The sequence below is a fragment of the Chaetura pelagica genome, unplaced genomic scaffold (genome assembly GCF_000747805.2).
Source record: "Chaetura pelagica isolate M959 unplaced genomic scaffold, ChaPel_1.0 scaffold278, whole genome shotgun sequence".
NCBI lineage: Eukaryota > Metazoa > Chordata > Aves > Apodiformes > Apodidae > Chaetura > Chaetura pelagica.
Window position 1 is genome coordinate 3,037,883 of NW_009954497.1, and position 22,246 is coordinate 3,060,128.

The window sequence follows — 22,246 nt, forward strand, 5'->3', positions numbered from 1 at the left end:
ATAGCTCTAACCAGTACAAAGCTTGAAACACATGAAAAAGAAGTTAGAGGGGTTGGATAAAATGGAAAAGGTATTTACTTCACAGTAATGTCACCTCCTCTTTCTCAGACATTGCAGGACCTACTGTCTGGGAAAATTACTGTGCCCTCCAGCACATGAGACAGAACAGAAGAACATATAAGCAAACCTCGCTCACTGCTAGAAATATTTTTTTGTGTGTCATCTGGTAGAGCTGAGTTTCTCTTCGAGTGGCCTTACTCTGGTAACAAGAAAAGACAGTTAACATTTATTCATATGTTGTACTGATTAGGAAATATCTCTACAAACACAAGTTACTTAGAAACAGCAAGTCTGAAATAGGAGAAAACACCAAGAGAAAAACAAGCTGTAAATACATTTCAAAAGTGTGTTTGTTTTTTTCCTTTTTCTTTTCTTGACTAGCACCATCTGTACACAATAAAGTATGAACATAAATGTTTGGATAATAAAGATTTGCAAGGCACTTAAACAGTTTTTCTGGATAGGTTTCCTTTTAATGAACCTCTCAATAGAAGTCCTACAACCACCTGTCCTCCTCCCTCAGCTAATGCAGGGAAAGAAGTGTCTTCTGCCAGCAGTTCTTATTTACAGACAAGTCCTTAAAGGTTCCTCAAAGTGCTCTTCTAGGCTAAGAGAATCAACAACCTTAAATCTCCATTTTTCATGCTCGTCCTGCTTTTTTTTTTTTTTTAATACTACTCTTCTTTATAGTAAAGCAAATCTCTCATACACACAGTTGAAACTTGACTCCAACCTTCATCCTCATTCTGTTGTCTTTGGGATGCTATTCAGAAGGGAAAAGGAGGACGGCAGAGATGTACGCTGAAATTCTCTGGAGGGTCATTTTTATCGGCGTCTAGAGGTGATGTCAAAACAGGTGATCATCATGAGATGGGCCTTGCAGAAGTTGACACGGTTTTCCAAACGCTCAGTCACACATTCCAGGGCCTCCAGGTATTCCAGAGAATCCAGCTCAAATACCTGCTCCAGATCAACTGTGGGAAAGAAAATACATAAGTAGGAAAAGTGGACAAAACTCAGTGCTAGTTGGTGGGAGAGATAGAGCAAATTCAAGTCTTCAAACCCATCACTACTATGTACAACATAATGCCTGGCTTGCCTTTGTCATTACAAGTTGCCTTTGCTGTTTCAAAGGTATTAAAATAGCACAGCAGCATGCTGATCATGAACAATACTGTTAAGATTGCATTGGATGGTTTCTTGAGCAATATGCTCTTCCATCCTCTCCAGAACCACAGGAGCCTTTTGCAACATTCCAACATCTTTCCCTGAGAAAAGCCACCAGAAATATTCTTCCAGCAACCCCATGGCTCACTGCAGAGAAACCCGCTGACACAAAACACCTGTAGGCTTTAGGTTAACCTTCATGCCCTTAAGGAACACACAGGCTGAACCTGATGAGGAAATTCAGCTCTGAAATGTAATACTGGCCAAGTTAAATCTGTTTATATTTCTTCTGATTGTTTGCATTCAGGGCCTGCTTCAGCACCATGCTTAAGGCAAATGTTGAATGTTAAACACATACTTAAAATAATTCCTGTTCAGGCTATGTATTTCAGGTGTACTGACTGTCTCATGCATTCTGCTGGCCAAAAAGAGATTTAAATAGGTGCTGTGCCCTGGGAGGACAAGTCCTTTGCTGAATTCAGAATTCAGAGGCAGAAACCAAGCTCCAGCCTCCTTGCTCCTCACACCTCTCCCTATTCCATGTGGTTCTGCCTAGACCACTTGAGAGTGGCAAGGGAGGGCACACACATCAACCACTCCACCTTCAGTGCCTGTATGTTGCCAGACCTACACTGTCTGAGCCAGCACTTCCCACCTTATCTGGTCCCTGAGGACTGTGCTGTCCTTGAGGCTTCCTGCATTTACCACACTGGAATCAGAGGTAAAGACATCAAACAGTAAGCGGATGGCAATGTATGGCAAATTCTCTGCTTCCTTTAAATCTGACCTTTTTGCTTCTCTTCCTTAACAGTGTTCCTGAAACATACACTGTAGTTGTTTCACAGGATGTACCTGCAAACCTAGTATTAACTTATGGCAGCTGTCAAGAGTTAGGATGCTGTAAGAGAAGACACAGCAGCTTACCTCCTTTTGCCATCTGCAATTATCCTAAATAAATTGAAACTTTTTTTTTCCCCTAGAACTCTTTGATATGAACTCATTTGCTTGCTAATAGTAAAATTGTTGTATAGTTATCTTTTTTTTTTTTTTTCCTTTGGGATGTTGAGGTCCTTCTTCACTTGAATGGGAATGCCCTTTAAGCTCTCTGAACTTTATACATCTATAGTTATAAAAAAAATGGGCCAAATTCATTTTCCATGTAAGCCCACAGGTGCCAAGGGACAAGTTTGCTCCACGGTTTTATTTTGTGGTAGAAGAGCAGATTTATAATATTGCTCATATATCTCAGTGATCTGAGGCAAAAAAAAAAAAAAAAAATCTCATTTTCTGGAACTGTGGACTGAAGTATGTTAACCTTAATCTACCAATGGCAACATTTACCACTACAGTGCTGTACCATTTCAACATTCAGCTTTCAGGCAAAAAGGATTCTTCAGTTCTACAGTCAACATTTAATAAGAATTATAGGGACTACTCCTAGAAATACAGTCAATTTAAAACTTGACCTTAGGGCATCTGTCAGTTTATTTTAGTTTACAAACACATTAGCTCACATCTCATTCTTAGTAAACAGTTTTGCTCCCCTCTGCCCCAGTCCCAGTGAAATAAAAAATAAAGGACATCCATAAGTCCAGGCACTAAAGTAATGCCCTTACATTCACTGAGCCATTTATTAGGATCCAGCATCAGGTACTGCTTGGTCACCTCCAGTTCTCTCATTAACCACTCGTACTTGGCTTTGACCTCAGCAATTCTCTGCTGCCGATGCTCCAGGATTTTCAGCTTGGCATTGAAACATATCACCTCCTGCCAACCAGGAAAAAAAGTGCAGGAAAGAAAAAGGTGAAGAGAAGAAATATCCAGATTTATTCATTTCAGCGATCTTCCAATCAGTAATACTGACAATGAGACATTTACTCTGGAAGCATAAGAATCACAGCATGAAACAATCCATCATCTGTTTCATTTTTATTGCTTTTTTTTGGTTTTGTTGTTTTCCATCAGCGAGCTTTGGAGACTTTGCAATGATAGTTAATAATAAACCATAATAATTAAAAACAGGCAGCATCTTGAAATCAGATTAACCATAGCAAAACATTTCTGGTTTTTGTCACCAGAAGTTTGGCTAAGAAAACACCAAAGCTCTTGGGAGAAGGAAATCCATTGTTTGCTGTATTAAAATTCTAAATACATATCTCCTTGGCACATAAGAAATGCAGTAGTCATGTTATAAAATAAGGGAACTGGTAGCAATGTAAAATTGAAAACATCCTTAAACAAAAACAATATACTGTGAAAAGCTCTAGATATTCACAATCATTAATTAAGAAGATGTCATTTCTGTAAAAATATGGGCCACAGTAAAAGCATAGTGTGTCTGTCTGGAGACACCCAGCCTGGCCTTGCATGACTTCTGAAGGGTGGCAGCCATGAAGATGTGCAGTGAGCCTACGCTGAGGGCTGTGCTACCCTTGCTAGAGTGGGAGCATTCCCAGTACTATAACCAGCCTCCTCCAAGCCTGTGTGAAGGTCTCAACACTACCCTGCCTTCTGTAGATAAATCTGCTTGTGGGTGAAATGCGGTGGAAATGCCACCCCAAAAAGTAATGTGTTTCTCCACACAAAATCTTACCAGAGACCATCACAAATGCCTAACGAAGTGATGGGCTAGGAAGAAAAAGTGACCTAAAATAATAATAAAGTCTATATCCACAATTGCTGTGAAATTGATGCTATGCTATCAACTTCAGATATCATTCCCAATCCTGGCAAGATCATGGAACAGATCCTCCTGGAAAATCTGGAAAGCTTGGAAAATAAGGAGGTGATTGGTGACAGCCAACATGGCTTTACAAAGGGAAAGTCATGCCTGACCCATTTGGTGGCCTCCTATGACAAGGCTACAGAGATGGCAGATAAAGGCAGAGCAACTGACGTCATCTTCCTGAATTTGTGCAAGGCATTTGACACTGTCCCACATGAACATCCTGGTCTCCAAACTGACAAGACATGGATTTGACAGATGGATGACTCAATGGATAAGTAATCAGATGGATGGCCTCACCCAGAGAGTTGTGGTCAATGGCTCAATGTCCAAATGGAGGCAGGTGAAGAGTAGTGTCCCTCTGGGGTCAGTATTGGGACCAATGCTGCTCAACATATTTGTTGGAGACATGGACAGTGGGTTTGAGTGTATCCTCAGCAAGTTTGCTGATGTTACCAAGCTGTGTGCTGGGGTTGATACCCAAGAAGGAAGGGACAACATCCAGAGGGACCTTGACAGGTCCCAACCTCATGAAGTTCAACGAGGCCAAGTGCAAGGTCCTGCACCTGGGTCAGCACAACCCCAGGCACAAATACAGGCTGGGGGGAGAATGGCTGGAGAGCAGTCCTAAGGAGAAAGACTTGGGAGTGGCAGTTGCTGAGAAGCTCAACATGAGCCTTCAGTGTGTGCTGGAGCCCAGAGAGCAACTGCATCCTGGGCTGCATCAAAAGAAGTGTGGCCAGCAGGGCCAGAGAGGGGATTCTGTGCCTCTGCTCTGCTCTGGTGAGACCTCACCTGGAATACTGTGTACAGGTCTGGTGCCCTCAGCACAGGAAAGACATGGAGCTGCTGGAGAGGGTCCAGAGAAGGGCCACAAAGATGATCAGAGGGCTCAAGCACCTCTGCTATGAAGACAGGCTGAGGGAGTTGGGGCTGTTCGGAGAAGAGAAGAGAAGAGAAGAGAAGAGAAGAGAAGAGAAGAGAAGAGAAGAGAAGAGAAGAGAAGAGAAGAGAAGAGAAGAGAAGAGAAGAGAGGAGAGGGCTCTGGGGAGACCTTATAGTGGCCTTCCAGGACCTGAAGGGGCCTACAGGAAAGCTGGGAAGGGACTTTTCACCAGAGAGGGTAGTGATAGGACAAGGGGTAATGGTTTTAATTTGAAATAGGGTAGAATATCATGCTGGAATAGGTTGCCTAGGGAGGCTGTTGATGACCCCTCCCTGGAGGTGTCTAAGGCCAAGTTGGATGAGGCTTGGTGCAGCCTGGTCTAGTGTGAGGTGTCCCTGCTCATAGCAGGGAGGTTGGAACCTGATGATCTTTACGGTCCCTTCCCACCCTAACCATTCTATGATTCCATATCTCTTGTGAGCTGACTTTTATGAAGGAAGCTGACCCTTACCCTGAAATATAGGAAAGCTGAAGGCCTGAGGTTGGCAGGAACAACTTTGTTAGAGGGAAGACATTAGGTATCCTGAAAACAATATCATCAAAGCACTCAAGACACCTTTGCTGCCTGGAGAGACCGAATTGACAAGATGCTGCAGCACAGAAACCACAAAGCCTATAAGGAAGGGGCAAAAATACAAGTGACCAATGTCTGTTAGTTGCTGTGGAAGAAGTATAACTTAGGTCATAACTGCTGTGAAAGGAGATAACAGGACTTGCTGCTTGTTGAATTAGTTTTATGCAATACTACACACTTCTAACTGCATGATCTAGATTCCTCCTCTTAGAGGTCTCCAGGAGGAGAGATACAGATTACATATATTGCACTCACCTTGCTGTCCCCACCTCGTCGCCGCTGGAGCCTCTCCACATCATCTATCTCATAGACTTTGATCTCAAAGGGCTCCCCCAGCCCCCTCTGCCCACTTCGCAGGGGCCCATCCACCCAGCGGACCCCAGGGCTGCTGGCAGGCTTCCTGGCTGGGGAAGCAGTATCAAGTGATAAAGCAGGAATAAGCCTCCGTCTCTGGGAACCTGCAAATGCAGAAATTATCATTTTGTGTTAGCATAGTTACTGCCTGTCCTTTCTGCCCCATCTGCAGAGATGTTTACAAACCATGTATTTTCAGTCTTCTTACACACAAAAAGGAGCAAAAACACAGGGACATCATGAAAGCTGGGGTTAGCTGCAGCTGTACCCACTCACCACAAGTGAGGTCCTCACATGGTCTTTGGTGCCTTACTCCAGAAATAGATCCTCAGAGGGCAAATGTAACCTAAAGTTTCCAGACCTTGTGTCTGCTTCCCTTTGCTCAGGTCTTGGTGTGTACAGCTGTGCCAATGAAGGACCAGAGCAGCAGGCTGGACCTGATCTAGCTTTGCCAGTATGGGCTCTTACAGTCTAAGGATGGAAATTAGCCAGCCTCTGCATAGACTGTCTCCAGGGGAGGTGTGGTTTCATTGTTTTTTAATCCCAGCACAAAAAGCACTTTGATACCTAAGATTCCATACTATGCTGGAGTTGAGCCATTTGAGTCAACCACCTAGTTCTCTGCGTAAGCTCTGTAAGCTCACTAGAGCAGTAAGAATACTAGTGAGGACAAAATGCCTGTAGTAATGCAACCAAGCTTGGCAGTTACCACCAGAGTTGCATTAGCCTTTACTCTGTTCAGCAGAATAGTCTCTAAAACCTTTCCCACTTACGTGCTTACTCCAGCAAGATCGAGGGGCTGGCAGAAGGGCTAGTGACTGTGTCTGCTTCAATACCAGTGCTCATGCACACCTGCTCTGCCCTAACATACCCGCACAGTGGAAGGGAGCACTGCAAGAGCTGAAAATTTACTATGGCTGATAAAGCCTCTGCCATATGGAAAGCATCTGCCATGTGAGTTGCCAAGTCAGGGCCTGAGGTAAAGCAAGGGAAGAAAAGGACGTCACTGGCCTAATGGCAGCAATGAGAAAGTTGAGCATATGGTTTGTTGGGAGAAAGAACAGATGCGCACAAAAAACCAGAAAAACAACTGGTTATATGTCCTTGCTTGGTTTAGTACAGTCAGAGCAATGGTTGGGTTTTAAAAGAAAAAAGTTTTGCAGATGAGAAGTCCTGCAGGGTCTTCCCTAGGAGACAGAAGGAATAGCATGAATAGGAGAAGCCAAAAACAACATCTGAAGCCAGCAAGCCTGGATTAAGCTATTAACTCTCTTGGCTGCAAAACCAAAACTGATGCCAGCAGGGAAGGGATGCAGAATGATCATGCAGATTTTATTTTAAAACCAAGATCAAATCATTTAGAGGAATCTCCAGCACCACATGTATTGAAACCTGATTGTAAATAGATTCAACGTTTGCCAACTTGGTGCTTCAATGAAACCTTAAAAAAAACCCACAAAAAACACAACTAAAAAATATCTATTGATTCCCTAGTTTTTGGATTTGAAAGTAACAAAAAGCATTGCCTACTTTCATTCATGGGGGTCTGTTTCTCTGCTGACTTTGCAAACTATCACATCATACCCCATCAATTTCTGAGTGCAGCAGCCTGTGCTAGAAACCATCAGTGAGTAACCAGTAATTAACCTATCAATGCTGGTTCTGAAATGGGTAAGAATTGTCTATCTTGCTGTCTATCTGGAAAGCCTAGTCTACAGAGCCTTTATTTAAATGCATCTGAGATTACTATACACAAGAAAAGGAGAGTGCAGCCAAGGTAGACAGAGAGCTTGACAAGTCCCCTTTTCACCAAATAGCCTGAGATGTGGACTGTTCATCCAGTGATATCTATCATAGCTGTATTCACTACCCAAATTGCAGCCCAGAATAATTGCAGCCTTACAAATACCAGCAGGGAGGAGTTAATTTAGACCTGTGGTACCAGTCACTGGAAGTTAATGTCAGCATTCACTTATCTTGAAGGCATTTCAGTGAATCTCTAGCTTAAACTGCCTGATCAAGAGAAAAATCAGATCTTGATAAAAGGAAAAGCAAGACCTGACCCATTACCATAGCTAAAAAGTGAGAACAACCAGAGAGAGACAGTTTGGGAAGACCTCAACAAACAGCAGTGGTAAGAGTGACTCTTGGCAGTGATGCTAGAGAAAGGCAACTAAATGGTGAGAGCAGCTGTGTACTTGGAGGGAGGTGAGACCGGGTGGTGGCCTATTAAATTTTGTTAAGCACAGGGAGAGATCCTGCAACAGGAAACAAGCCTTCCACTTGCTTAGATGTGAAGGGCACTGAGTATATCCCTAGTGTCACTCAAGACCAAAAGGATTTATGCATTAAATACTTTTAAAAATATTGTTTAGGTTTTCAACCATGGTGTCTCACCGGAATGGTCTTTCAAATTTTTTCTGAGTGTAAAGGCAATATCTTTCCTATCTTTCCTGCTCATCAACTTCTAGAGCCCACAACACTTACCAGCATCAAATATGACCTCCTGTGTAATGCAGCTGAGTGCTGCTAATTCTTTTTACTTTGTGCCCCACATTGATGGTGATATCTCCTTTCATATCCTTCCTGCAGACTAGCTCTACCATTTCAGAGAAGCAGCTGAGCAGACTGGAAATTCCTTCTGTCCAGCTCTCCCATGCATGGCTGAACTATGACTATGGTAGTGCCTTTTTCTGCGATGTTTGATTTTCTTCCTTTTTTCCCACTGTGGCTATTAATACCACCTTCTTGTGTAACATGGCACCTTTAACCATCACCACTGGAAAATCTGTCTCCAACCAGAGCCAAAGCCCAGATCTCAGACACTCTGGGAGTGCAGGTGGCCACTTCTGATTCATGTTGCCACGAGAACAGTATCAGGCTCCTTTTTGGAGCAAAGCAAAACAGATGTCACCAGGGTATGAAGTACAGAGATGATGGTAAATGTTTTAGTTTCCATTTATGTCCATTTGTCTCAACAAGAAACAAAAGCCTGTGGTCTAGAAGGAGGGCTCCAACCTGAGGATCCAGCTAGTAGCACTTACCCCTCGGTGAAGAGGCAGCAGAGACTACAGTAGCAGCAGCAGACATGTTAACATGAGCTCATTATGTTTTTCTAGCCACAGCTCATGCCTGGATATCCTATGGGTTATCACAACAAAGCCAAGCTGCTGGCTCGGGGCACACCAGGGCCATGCCAGGTAGAGCTGCCCAAGCCAGGCCGACTACGCTGCCCTCTGCCCAGGGGCTCCTTTGGGGTGCAAGGGCCAGACATGCAGGTCTCCCAGTGGATGTGCCTGCATGTGAGGCAGGGAAAAAAGAGAAAGAGGGGCGTCTTTTTATCTGAGCCTTGAATGCTGACTCAGGATGATTTATCTGAGGTTTAGAGCTTGGGGGAAAAATGAAATTAAAGGTTTCCTGCATCTTCACAGTGAGGCAAAAGCGAATCTAGTTTACTTTAAACATGCACTGATTAATAGGCTGTTTGTTAGCCCAGGTACAGAAAATAATGTTGCCTTTTGACAGGAGACTCCTGCCACTGACCTCTCCATTTAGCCTCTTTTTTTTTCTGATTTCACCTTAATTGGGATCAGTAAGGACATACAGCCAAATCAGAGCTTCAGGGTGTGACAAAGAAGCTGACAGCTTGCTCATCCATGTCAACACACAGACACAACAATTAAATTGTTAACCTTAATACTGTTTTCCATTTACAGAGAAAATACAAATTTGAAGTTGCAAATTTATTGGGAGCACTTGATGGGGTTAGGATCTCGTACATTTTGATTGCATAATAAATTAAGTTCTTTGTAGGAATTACATTCCTCTGCTTCCCCACACATGTCTTAGAAAGATAGCGGGCAGTTGGGGAGCTCTGCAGGAGCAGCTCTCAGCAGGTGCCTCCCACCTCTGCCTCACAGGCTGGGACTTTGGAGCTTATTCCCTTCCCAGCACCTCAGCAAACTGACTGACACTCCAGTCATATAAATGGGATTAATTTATCCATTAAAAAAAAATGTGCACCCAAATTTGATCCAAAAGAAATCCTGTAAGCTGAAGCCAGGACAGAATAACACTACTTTCATTTATGACCATACAGCATGTAAAGCAACGTGCCATTTGCTAAATGTCTTTGGGGATATGTTTTTCACTTAGTTTGAATTTATCCACACTCAGAACACCCCTTCTTGAGCTGATCTTGAGAATGAACAGTAAGACTACAAAACAGCCCTGAAAATGCACAGAGTACAAGATTTGCTTTCGCAACAGATCTGCTGCTCTACCTTGAGCTATAGGTTAAGGTTTGGCCAGGTTAAAGTTTAAGATAAAGGGAATAACACAGAAGTGAAGTTGTGCACTGTAAAAGCAGATCTGACTGAAGACTAGCAGTTGCACTGAAACTACAACATACTTAAGCAAAGATAAGTCCAGAGAAGCCTTAAGGTATTAAAAAAAACAGATCAAGCCAGCCAGGCATGTAAAGGTAACTTTAAGGATGAGAAGACTCACTGGTCTCAGCAAAATTTCCCAACTGCATAAGGATATGTGCTTATAAGAGTATGTATTGAACAGGCCAGAAACTCTTCAGAGGTCTGTTTTTGCTTAAGTACTGTATATTTTGGAGAATTCCCCTTAGATTGCTTTCCAAACACACATTGCAGACTGAGCACCTTTTCCGTGAAAAAGGTAAAAGCAAAAAGTATAAATGCAAAATCTCCATGAAAAGAAGAGTGATGCATATTGCTTCAGAGCAGGATACACCTGAATGGGATGCATAACAACTGCTGTCCTAGAAATTTCAAGGTGTTTCAAACAGAAAATGAAACTGTAACTTGATATATCATAATTTTGGAAGCTAATAGTGTGTGCTCAAAGGCAGGATGTGGAGACAAAGCTATATCCTGCTGCATTTAATGTTATGGAAGGTAAAATTGCCTTTCTGTACAGAACCCATTGTTCAGCATTTTGTTTTTTCTAACTAAACATTCCATCCAAACTCAAGGCAACTACAAAAAACCAATCCTGGCTAAGTAGAGCAGTACCCCTATGCTCCCACTATTTCTTCTGTGGCTTGATTTCTAAGAAATATCGTGCTTCCAGTAGCAATCAACCTCAAATGTAGCACCAAACTGTTTGCTTACTTGCAAAGATCATCTCTCCTGTTCACCCTGATGCTCTTCACTGTCTGAAAACAGGCCTCCTGCTTTGTTTGGGTTGAAAACACAATGCTGACTTCTCCTCTCATTCCTTTTCCTAATGAGATCTGCCCTCATGGGCAATTGTCCATGACTGAATCAACTCCTCTCCATTCCTTTGACCTCCTTTCACCTAAGTTTATTTTATAGTGCACTTTCCACAGTGCAGAACACATAGCTATTCACTCCTTGGATTTTCATACAGTATGCACAGTTCCCCTCCCAATTATTGAAGACATTCCCATTGCTTTCAAGTAGAAGGCCCCCCTGATGTTGTGGAGAAATCACCAGAAGTATTTAGGGTGCCCATCTTGAGGTCAGTACACCAAATACCAAATAATCCAGGCATTTATTGCCAAAAAATCTAAACAGCATTAACTCATCCTGGCAACTGATATTACACAAGAAGGACCATGATGTACCCAAACACCTGCAACAGGAAACACTGATGGGACCGATCAGTCAAAAGAAAGTCTTCTATGTCCACCTCACTGTAAAACAATGCAGGCCATATCCTATGTTGATTTATATGCAATCCTGCTGTTGAGAATCAAGAAGAAATACAAGGACACTTAAGACTAGTAAACACTGCTTGCTGCCCTTAGGAATATAGCAATCATTTTTTTATCATCTTACATCCATACCTATAGTAGATATGTTGTTTCTGTACTGGTATAGGGATCATGTTGAGGTACAGCCGACGCCTCATTTTCTTTCTACCCTCAATGCCAAAACCAGATCAGGAAGATGCACTCCTGCAGCATGCAAAGATGATAAGTAATCAAGGAGATGCTCCAGGGAAGATGCACAGCACAGAGAGTGAGTTTTCAGCATCCACGATCCCTAGCAAAAACTGACCAGAGTATCTTCTAAATATTTATCTCGTTTCCAGCTGGCTTTTTTTTTTAACAGGTATTTGTCAGCATTGTGGCATAATTTAAGGAGCTGATTATTGTTACTACAGCACTTCACTAGGTGCACCAGTCGCTTGGGCAGCAAAGGCAGAGGCTGGAGGGGGAAGGGGCTCTGCAGCCAGAGCATTAGCTCCCAACAGGACAGTGGTGGAGGCATTCCACTGAGCTAATTCTGTGGCAGTGTCAGGAGCAGGTTTTATTTACGCCCAGTGTAATGGTGTGCGACTCAGTCATGCATGTTACATGGAGCCTTCACCGTGCACAATAGCCTGCTGCCATTTCCTCTGTTAAATCATTCCTGTGTTCATGTGGCTGAAAGCTCAGTGCTGGCATGCAGTAGTCAAGCGTGTAAAAAATGATTACTCTGATCCCTTTCAACACAGATTTGCTGCATGAAATGGCCTGGCTTTGACCTGGGAAAATCAATGCTGTTGTTTTAATGAACAAAAAAAAAATTGGAGCTGAAAGCCGCACTTCCCCTCCTTCTGCTGCCCCAGGGCTGTCCAGCCAGCAGTCACATGCATAAAGTGGTCACCTGCAAGCAAACAGCTTTTCCCTGTATAATTCTAAACATCCTTTGCCATGGTAAAGGTATAATGCAGGCTATCAATTAGCTACCATCACTTATAAGCAAGTTAAAGTAGAAATGCTGGAGATGCCCTAAGGCTTTGTGATACAAAGGGCAATTTTCAGCTCTCCACACTGTGTCTTAGGCAGTCTAAAAATGAACAAAAGTCCTTTTCACTTGGATTCAAAAAGAAAAGCTCAGACTCTTTTTGTTGGTGTTTTGTTTCATCATTATGATTTTGGCCACGTTTCAAAATGTGATGCTTTGCAATATTGATTAGAGATGGACTTTCAAAATTTACAGCCTGTGGATTCAGCCTCTGCCTTTTTCTGCTTCTTTTGTAGGCAAGGCTAAGTGCTTTCAAGGAGTAAAGATGTTCAAACATAGAGTTTCCAGGGCTTTCCAGGAACCTCTAAATCTCCATCTTAAAACCATCCCACCAGTGAAACCCAGAGCACACACGCCGGAGAGAAAAATGGATGCTAATTGTAGATAATTGTTGTCATGTCTTAACAGTCTGTCTTTTTATTAAAATGTTTAAAATCATGTAGCAATTTGCTCTGCTTAGGTGGTGAAACTTAGTACTGAGAAACAGCCGCAAGGAGTCATGAAACTTTACTGCAAAAGCCATAAAATGCTGCAGCAGGAGTCTTTAATTATCTATAGTCAGGATACCCATGCAAAGAAGATTAAAGCATGTGCACACATACACACATGCCAATCCTACCCTGGACAGACAGGCACAGGGTCCTGTAAATGCTGAGATACACAACTCCAACTCAGGGCACAGGTTTAAACCTAAGGAAGTCAGCATTCAGAAACCTTGATTTTCCCCAGGCTTGTTCAGACTGGGCCTCAGTATCAATAGCATCCCTTAGATTTTTGTTTTCTGATGCTCATTGATACTCAATGTTCAGAAAGGCTGAACTGGCCCAGACTGGCCCATCTTGAAAGCACTTCACATGTAAGGAGCTTCCCCCTAAGCCTCACCTCTTTGACAGCCTCCTTCCTTCCCACAGGGCTCACATCTTTCTCCCATGCCCGAATCTTTGCCCCCGTAAGTGGGTCCATGCATGCCAGCACACTTGCTGCTCCTCCAAGCCTGCTTGGGTCACAGAGTGCTGCCCTGAGTTTTTCACCTTGCTGGCACCATCCCCCACACAAGTAAAGCTCCAGGCTCACACTCAGCTCCAAAAGAACCTCAACTAGAGAAATCAAAGGAGACACACTGATTGGCAGAGGTCTGTCCCATCTTGGCAGAGGGCTGCAAGAGCTGGTGGAGTGCAGCCCTTCTGTCTAACTTGATATCACATCGAGACTCTTAGGCACTCAATCCTTATCCCATGGGGAACAGGAAATAAAAACAGCCTCAGGAAGATCTCTGTGTTGTCCATGTAAAATCTCATCTGTGAGAAATTGTGTCAGAGCCTCTACTGTTCAGCTGTCCCCATGGAAGGTGTCCTTACAGACAGTTTGGGAAGGACCAAGGGGCAAGAGCCTGTAAATAACACCTGTAGGAGAGGGGGGTAAATGGCAGAAACACAGCATTCAAACACATTACATGGCAGTGTAACCAGGGCCTGGCTTTACTGTGTAAACCTCATTAGAGCCTGTGCTCTCCCTGTGCTGCTAGCTCACAGCAGGCCAGACCTGGAGCTAGCACCAAACTTGCATCTCTGAAATCATCCAGTCACATTTGGCCGTGAGAATTATTTTAGAGTAGTGTCTACATACATCCAAACTAAACTGGGGAAAAGTTGCTAGCAATCAAAGCAGAGGAGCAGAAAGCAGCTATGTAACACTTCTGATCTAAAAAATCTGCTATTGCTTTTTTCATAGAACCATCATCTAGTTTCATGAGCTGGTAGCCAGAAAACACAGAAATTACATTAGTTGCCTAAGGGATACAGTGAACCAGGAGCACAACAGAGAATACAGCACAGATCTTTTCAAGCCTTAATCTGCCACCTCACCTGCCTCCCTCTTGTACCTGCTGTATTTCCAGGATATAAATATGGCTTTGGAAAAACACAGTTCAGCTTGAATCTCCTGATCACACACAGGAGAACGTATCATAGAAGCACTCCTGTCATTGCCTTTCCATGAAGCAGCACTGGGCCCTTGTACTTGACATTTCAAAGGAATTTTAAAATAATACATAATCAGTGCTAGTGATGACTGTCCAAACTATGCTCCAAGACTTCAGAGCCCCACTCAGGGCAGTACTGCCTACCCAAGAAAGAGAAGAGTAATACCAGAGCCAGAAACATGGCTGAAATGCCAATTGTTTCTTACAGGGTAATTGCTAAGGTAGTGAGCAAAGAAATCAGGGAAAACATAGTTGCAGAGATGCTGGTGGGCAAAGAGGGACAGAGGGCCTGCCACAGAAAGAAAACAACAAATGAAACCCTCCTCTCCACTGCTCAGGAAGGGGAGGGGAGGATGTGCAGCCAAGATGGTTGAGGTTAGGAGTCAAGAGTGCCTGTAATCTAACCCTGGATCTGGCTCTCAGGAAATCATTGGGCAACTAAGTAAAGCTCTCTGCCTTCTTTTCTCCACCTCTAAAATGGGGTCTGGAGTAATACTTGCATAACAGGGTGGGTTAAAGAGCAGTTGTACAAAGCTTTGAAATGCACAGCTGTAGATCAGGCCTAAATAGCCCTGGTTCTGCCATGAGCAGTCACTTTGGGGCAATATAAGCTGCCATGATGTTGTAGGACCAATGCTAAATGCTAGAAAGATGGAAATGTTTATTAAATTGATAGGTTAGCTTCAGGGGAAAGGCTTAAGTGCTTCACGATGTAAACACATTATTTTTCAATAGGTACCAGAATGCAAGAGGCAAATATTCCTTTTATTATTTTCTTTTAATTTTGCACACACAATACTGGGGTGTCAGTAAACTGTAGAGGTACCCAGGCAGAGCATAAAATTTAACCTAAGGGCAACACTGAAGGATATGAACTAGCTTTGTCTTTTCAAAGTTGTCAGTGTAGGCCTGATGCTTCATGTATGACATCCATGGCAGAAGCACCTACACATACAAATGCATTTAAAAGCATTGAAAGACAAGATCTTAATATCAAGAAAAAAATAATGTCTCTCCAATGTGTCAGAACTTCAAAAGTAATTGTGAGATCTGACAGGGCTGCTGGTGATTCTCTTAAAGACTCTTTATAGCTTCTCTTACTGAGGCCTTGGGCTGATTCATGTTGATCACATCTGACAGCTAGCATTTCTGTTAATAATAACCATAAATAAAGTAGACAAGGTTGCCTGACCTGAAATGAGCATATCTATAGTGCCATATCCATTACAGCACAGTGGATCTGTGACTGCAAATCAGGAAAGGTCCAATGCTCTTGACACTATGTATTAAAATAATATCTGTCTTCTAAGAGCTCAGAACCTTTGTCCACTATCTTTTTCATTAAAAAGTGTTCCTTAAGAAAGAACATCCACAGTAGAGCAGACCTATAGAAAGGAGATACTCTAGGGGATTAAAAATTGCAAATCTTTGCATTTTTTTGTTTATTATGCAATAAAAATACATTTGTGAACAGCTCTCCCTTATATCTCAGCTTCTCCTTCATGTTCTCCTGTATTGAAGTCATAATCCCATTTTATGCCATCATAAATCTGCTGACATGTGAAAAATTGTACCAATATCAAACACATCAAAACAGAATTATGATTTCACTGCTACAGAACCAAATGTAAACAGGAGCTGGTTATAAGAAAGTGAAGCCTTATTAATTTTGGGGCAGTGGTTTGCTGCTAGATATGGAAGGTTGTAAAGATTTTTTTTTTCTTTTCTTTTTTTTTTTTGCATAAAACTCCTGGGTTGTACTCTTGCACAAAAGCAACTACAAGTCATTAAAAAAAAACAACCCAGAAATTACTTGCTGACATAGGGAATCACTCTCAAAAGTAAAGTTTCAGAGATGATACACTTAGCATTTCTTCATGTCAGGTGACAGGCTGAATTAAGGGAGGAGGTTTGCAAATTACTTTGAGGGAGGTCAATGTGCCAGGCTACCCTGAGCTCACCAGGGCAGGCAACTTCTAGGGACACAGACTCCCCCTGAAAGCCCTTCATCTCAGAGATTCAGTTCCAGCAAAGGGTAGATACCTGCAATGTTGTTGACTGGGGAGAGAAGAATTAAACTACACAAAAGAAATTGCAAGAAGGAGATTAATCTGTTGGCCAGCAAAAAAAGCTGTATCTGGCAAAAAAGACAGGCCTGATGTTACACAACAGTAAACAAGCAGCAAAGCTTAGACTCTTCACTGCCAGATAGGGCCAAGGCTGGCTAGACCATGGAAAAGCCTCTTCTCTCTAGATGCCTTCCAGACTACTACAACCTGAAACCTGAGTCTTAAATAATCCTCTCTCCATAACTCCCTTTTCATGGCCACCTACCTAAAGTTCAGTCCTACACAAGGGTTACTAAAAGCCAAAATATAACCGTGGTACAAAGTACATCATCTGAAACTCTTCTGTAATGACAACACAAAGGCAGTGCTTTCCTTGGGCATATCTCCAGCCTTTCCCAGCCTCCAATGTGCTATGAAAGCAAAGAGAAGCAAAATGAAACAAGTAGCTTTAAAGAGTATGAAAGTAAACAAATCCTGGTCTCCTACTGAGTTAGGTTTTGAATGAACTCTGAAGTCTAAAGAATCTGCAGGTTCAGCCTGTAGCTTTTCTCAGAGTATTTTTTTTTTAAGTATCTGCCCTAGGGAATGGGGGAGGTTCTTGAATGTCTAATAAGGAAGATCTACATTTTCTCTCTCTTTCCCCATCTGCAAAGGTGCTTGTTTTCACAGAACTTGAAAAATTTTTGCATCTGAATGTCCTGTGGGAAAAGTCCATATTATATGGGCAGCTTCTCCACCAGACACAGTCCAGTTGTCAGTAGACACTCACAAATACCATCTCTGTAAACAGTTTTGTTTTCCTGTTCCACAGTGTGTAAATTATCCTTCTTTTTCTTGCAAGTTACCATGAAAAAGTTTATATTTGAAAGGACTGATTAGAAGAACAGCTTCTCAGAAAGAGGAAAAAAAAATTATTACCACACAAACTGAAGGGTTAGGGAAGAGGTTTTTCTCACAGGATGCAGTTACCTTCAGAAAGATTATTTCATCACTTGGCCTGTGCTTGCACCATGTAGAGTGATCACTTTCAGACACATCCTCTGAACAGGTATGATCAGCTATGCACTTATGGATATGGTTTTAATAGCGGTATCTATTGTATGTACATCTGTGCTGCACGTGTTCTTCCTGCTACCGCAGTCAAGAGCATCAAGAAAGGAAGAATGATGCATTACTCAGTTCATTAACTACAAGTGAATCCCAGAGGTGAGTATTCCAGCAAGAGGAATGGCTGGTAAATAGGAATTCTATGAGAATAACACATTTTGGACAGCCAGTGCTACTGTAATATAAGTAGCCACTGATATTTCACACATCTGTGCACACCAGTTCCAATGCCAATATGCTGCTTTTTTTGCCTTTTTTTTTTTTTTTTTCCAAAAGTAGGTCAGGCAGGACTCTCACTTTAAGCTGGGAAAAACAGCACCCAGGAAAAAGTTAAGGTGACCACCTGAAGGCTGCTCCTCATCACTGCCCCACAGACTTCTGAAAACGGTTCCGGTGGGAAGATGTAACAGTTTCAAGTGCACAGACTCCCAGGAGGCTCACGTAATCTAATTAACAAGTCCTTCTAGGTGGGAAGAAGGAACATGGCAGTGGTTTCAGCCACAGGGCATCTTGCACCTTTGGGCATCCAGAGGACACAAGGAGCAAAAATGGGCTTACAACAGATACAGGTATTCAGCAAGACTCTGGTCTTGTGCTGGTGAGGCATGAGAATACCAGAAGAGGAGTCTGTGTTCGAACTGCTTAAAAATAAGTTAGGTTTCACCACTTCACAAAGGCATCCTTCTGGAATCAAATCAGAACAGTATTTGTATAAGTATTTGAGTGTGGCTGGCATTGGCATTACTAACTGCTCTTAAGGATAAACGTTTATCTGTTCAAGCGAAGTAAACCCAAGTGAAATGGGTGAGGGGGAGACTCCGCTATAAAGGCAATGTAACCACAGAGGATTCGTGCACGTTGCAACAAAATGAAGAAACTCAAATGTCTAGGACACTTAGCCTGGCCTCACTTCTCTGCTAAGAGATACAGCTGCTACTGAATAAGCTCACCTTTAGGGCTAGACTCCCAAATGTGAATTAGCTGCTTTGGTCTGTGTCCATCTTTCACACCAATGCAAGCTCACCTGCATTTGATCGTTTCTTTGGATTTTTGAGACTTCGGCACCTGCTGCTCACGGAGCTGCTGTTCTCACTCATGGAGTCTTGTGCTGAAGAGGTGCTCCCCGTCGCCTCGCTGTCCCTCATCATGCTCTCGTAGCCGCTGCTCCCCCCGCTGTGGTAGAAAAGGGTTGTTTTCCCCATGGCAGGGGGCAGCTCCCCGCTTAGGACACTGCTGTTGTCGCTCCCGTGGCCACTGCTGCAGCGGTGAGGTTTCCGAGGAGGCGTGATCTTGCTGTAAGGCGAGGGCAGCACGTGAACAGCTGGCTTCTCATCTCCGGGAAGGCCCCCGCGCTCATCTGCCTCCAAGTTTCCCCGCGGCTGTAAGCCTCTGGCACTGGCACTGCCTTGCAGCAGCTCTGAAATCCTCCCATTGACAGCCCGAAGGGGCAATTTGGAAGCAAGGCTGGAGCCCCGGTTTCTGCTGAGGGACTGTGTTGACCAGGACATGTTCTTCCCACTTGGAGGTAAACTGGAACTCTGCCCCACAGACTGAGGCAGAGATTTGGTTGAGAAGCTGAGTGTTTTGGTAGCAGAGGCAGACAGGCTGCGGGCCTTGGGACTGGCCAGCAGAAGCTTGCTTACTGCAGAGATCTTTGACTGGCTGGCTTTTGGGGAGGCACCTGCGGACTGGGAGAGGCCCGAGTTGGTGGGTGAGGACATGACACTGCGACTGAGGCTCCTTCCAGCTCTAGGCATGGTTGTGTCTTTGCCAGGGCTCATTTTGGAGCTCACAGAAGACAGGCTTTCTGCTCTTTCCAGAGACAAACACTCATAGTGGCTCCCTGTGGACCTCCCGAGGGAGTTGGTCCTGCTGGCGAGCTGCTCCAGTTTGGCACTGAAGAGTTTGCTGCTGCTGTTGTTGCAGCTGCTCTCAACACCTGGGCCCTTCTGTTTGGCAGCCAGCTCCTCGGGAAAGCTGGCCAGGAAGGACCCAGGCTGGTTGGAGGGACTGCTTGTAGTGCTGCTGGCTGCACTGTGCTGGGGGCTGGCTCTGTTCTTCTGATCCAAGCTTGACTTTCTCACTGGTGGCAGGGGAGGGGTCCCTTTGGGACGAGTGAGGACACAGTGTTTGGGAGAGGCCATTTTCTTGTCAAGGCTAGCCTTAGAAAACTGGGGGAGGGCAGGAGAGCTGACTCCACTGCCATCAGTGGCGGTAGGATGTAGGTGACTGTCAGGTTCCTCCAGCTTGCTGGCCTTCGGGAACCCTCGAGGGAGGCTGCCATTCTTCAAGCTGTCACTGGAATGAACAGGGCTTTGAGTTGCAGAGCTGGACACTGCCACCTCACATCCATCCACAATCCTCTTTAGACTGTCCGATCCTGGGGAGATAGAGGCGTCTCCACTGCTGCTGCTGCTGCTAAACCTGTCAGCTGAGGACTGCTTTGTGCTGTGCTCAGGCTTGGCTGAAACTGTGGCTGTGTCAGGCCTCGGCCCATCACTGCTCCCAGAGCTGTCCTTCTTTACCTCTTCTTCTCTCTTCAGCCAAGGGTCTTCAAATTTTATATCCTTCTTAGCGCTGGATTCTTTCCCGTCGCGGGGATAAGCAACCTTTGGGTCTGTAGTTACTGCTGGTACAGCGTCACCAGTGTCTTGTGCTTTGAAGGGATTAACAGCAATACATGGATAAACAGTAATATTTGTCTTCATTGGGATGTAGCCTTCACAGCTGCTGAGGCTTGCAGTGTTTTTGATTGTGACAGTTGTTTTCCCTAGAGCTGATATTTTACAACCTTTGATGGGTGGCACTTTGCCAAAAGCTTCCTCCCCCATTTCTGACAGTATAGGCATGTTGTCAGTCACTGGCTTCTGTTTCTCACTTACACAGATCATGCTGGCACTTTGTATGGTGCTCGCAAACTCAGGAACAGGGGGCTCTGCCATTGCTTCCCCATGCCCATAGCATGTCTGTGCTATGAAGCTGTGGCACGACTGTTCACCATCACTCCCTGTGCTCATTTCACTCAACCATGAACTGATGGATGAGCGCCTGCTGCCATCATCCTGGGATTTGTCGTCCAGGCCCATCTTTGGAAGTGGAAGGAACTGTGTGATGCTGACTTCAGACACAGGAGCTGCACTGGAGTAACACTCAAGATCTTCAGATATGCTGCTGATAATACTGACTGGCCTAGATCCCGAGGCCAAAGCCTGCACAGAGCAGTCACTGTTAAAACTGATTATGCTGGTTGGGCGCCCATTGTCCAGGACCCCACTAATGGTTAGCTCTTCTACAAGGGTGAACACCAGCTCATCCTCTCCATTCAGCTCCAATGGCTGCTGCACAGTCACCATGGTGGTGCTCAAAATCTCCTTCTTGGATTCTGGAGAAATGTTTTGCTGCTGATCTTCATTGAGAACAGCCTCTTCAAAATCCCCGTTGCTGGAGGACACTGACTTCTTAATGATCTGAGGGCTCATGCCAACAGGTGGGGTCCGTATTTCTGGCTGCAACAAAGATTCACTAGACATCATCCCAGTATCCTTACTCAGGGGAGCTGGTGAGGAAGTGGAGCTGGGCAGCACTCCTTTCTGTGTATAGACCTTGCACCTCTGGGAAGGAGAAGTTGGTGGTTTGTACTCAGATGTCTTTGAGAGGCTGGCAATGCCAAGCCGGGGCGAACCCATTGGCCGAGGTTTGCCTTCCACAAATCCGCAGGTGTTGAGACCTTCTCTGCTGCTCTGCAAGCTGGTGCTGTGTGCTAACTGACAAGAGCTAAGCTCTTTACTAGAGCTGCCTGTTACACTCCTGGGAGAAGAAGGAGTGGAAACATTAGTAAGAGCTCCAGAAGGAACAGGGGAGTGATTTCTCTTGGTTTTGCTAGGTGTTGCAATTATGTTTTCCTTGGCTTGTCGATCAGGTTGCTGACATTCTGGCATCGTATCTTCCTTATCTGACTCTGGTAAGTGGCTAAGCTCTGCCAGCTGGCTTGAGACAGAGCTCTTAGACATCTGGTCTGAGCTAAATTGAGCAGGCATCTCTTCAAAGGGAAATTTGTCAGTCTCTTCACTGCCATCTATGCAATCCAGCCTCTCCTGGAGCTCTGCAAAGGTGTTGCACTTCAGGCAATCTCTTTCAGATGTGCTAGGCCCTGATTCACTAACTTCCTCCAACCTGCCCTCGTTTTTGGTCTTCTGCAGAGCAGGAACTATGGGAACAAAGTCAGGGGGACCTTCATTATCTGTAAGTTCTTTATCAGAAAGGGCAGTGCCATTAGGGCCAACGTAAATCACTGTGTCGCACGACTGCTCACTGCTGGACGAATAATCGGGATCACTTGATAAATGCAATATTGGGAAGTCTGGGTCAACAGGGTTTCGAGAATGGAAGGGCCTCAGCTGAGTTGGCCTCCGCATCCTGCCCTCCTCACAAGAGCTCTCTCCTCCAGAAGAACTCGATGTGTACTGCAATAAAGAGAG

General features: G+C 44.2%; 1 protein-coding gene across 1 annotated transcript in view; it reads right to left on the reverse strand.

The window, feature by feature from the left end:
* Nucleotides 1–438: 438 nt before the first annotated feature.
* Nucleotides 439–22,246, reverse strand: part of KIF26B (kinesin family member 26B) — a 210,348-nt gene continuing 188,540 nt past the window's right edge. Inside the window, exons 11-14 of the mRNA XM_010004616.1 lie at nucleotides 18,793–22,231; nucleotides 5,728–5,930; nucleotides 2,844–2,994; nucleotides 439–1,034 (exon numbers count right to left, since the gene is read on the reverse strand). Coding sequence (XP_010002918.1) covers nucleotides 886–1,034; nucleotides 2,844–2,994; nucleotides 5,728–5,930; nucleotides 18,793–22,231 — 3,942 coding nt within the window. The 3' untranslated portion in view covers nucleotides 439–885. The remainder of the gene's footprint in view (nucleotides 1,035–2,843; nucleotides 2,995–5,727; nucleotides 5,931–18,792; nucleotides 22,232–22,246) is intronic.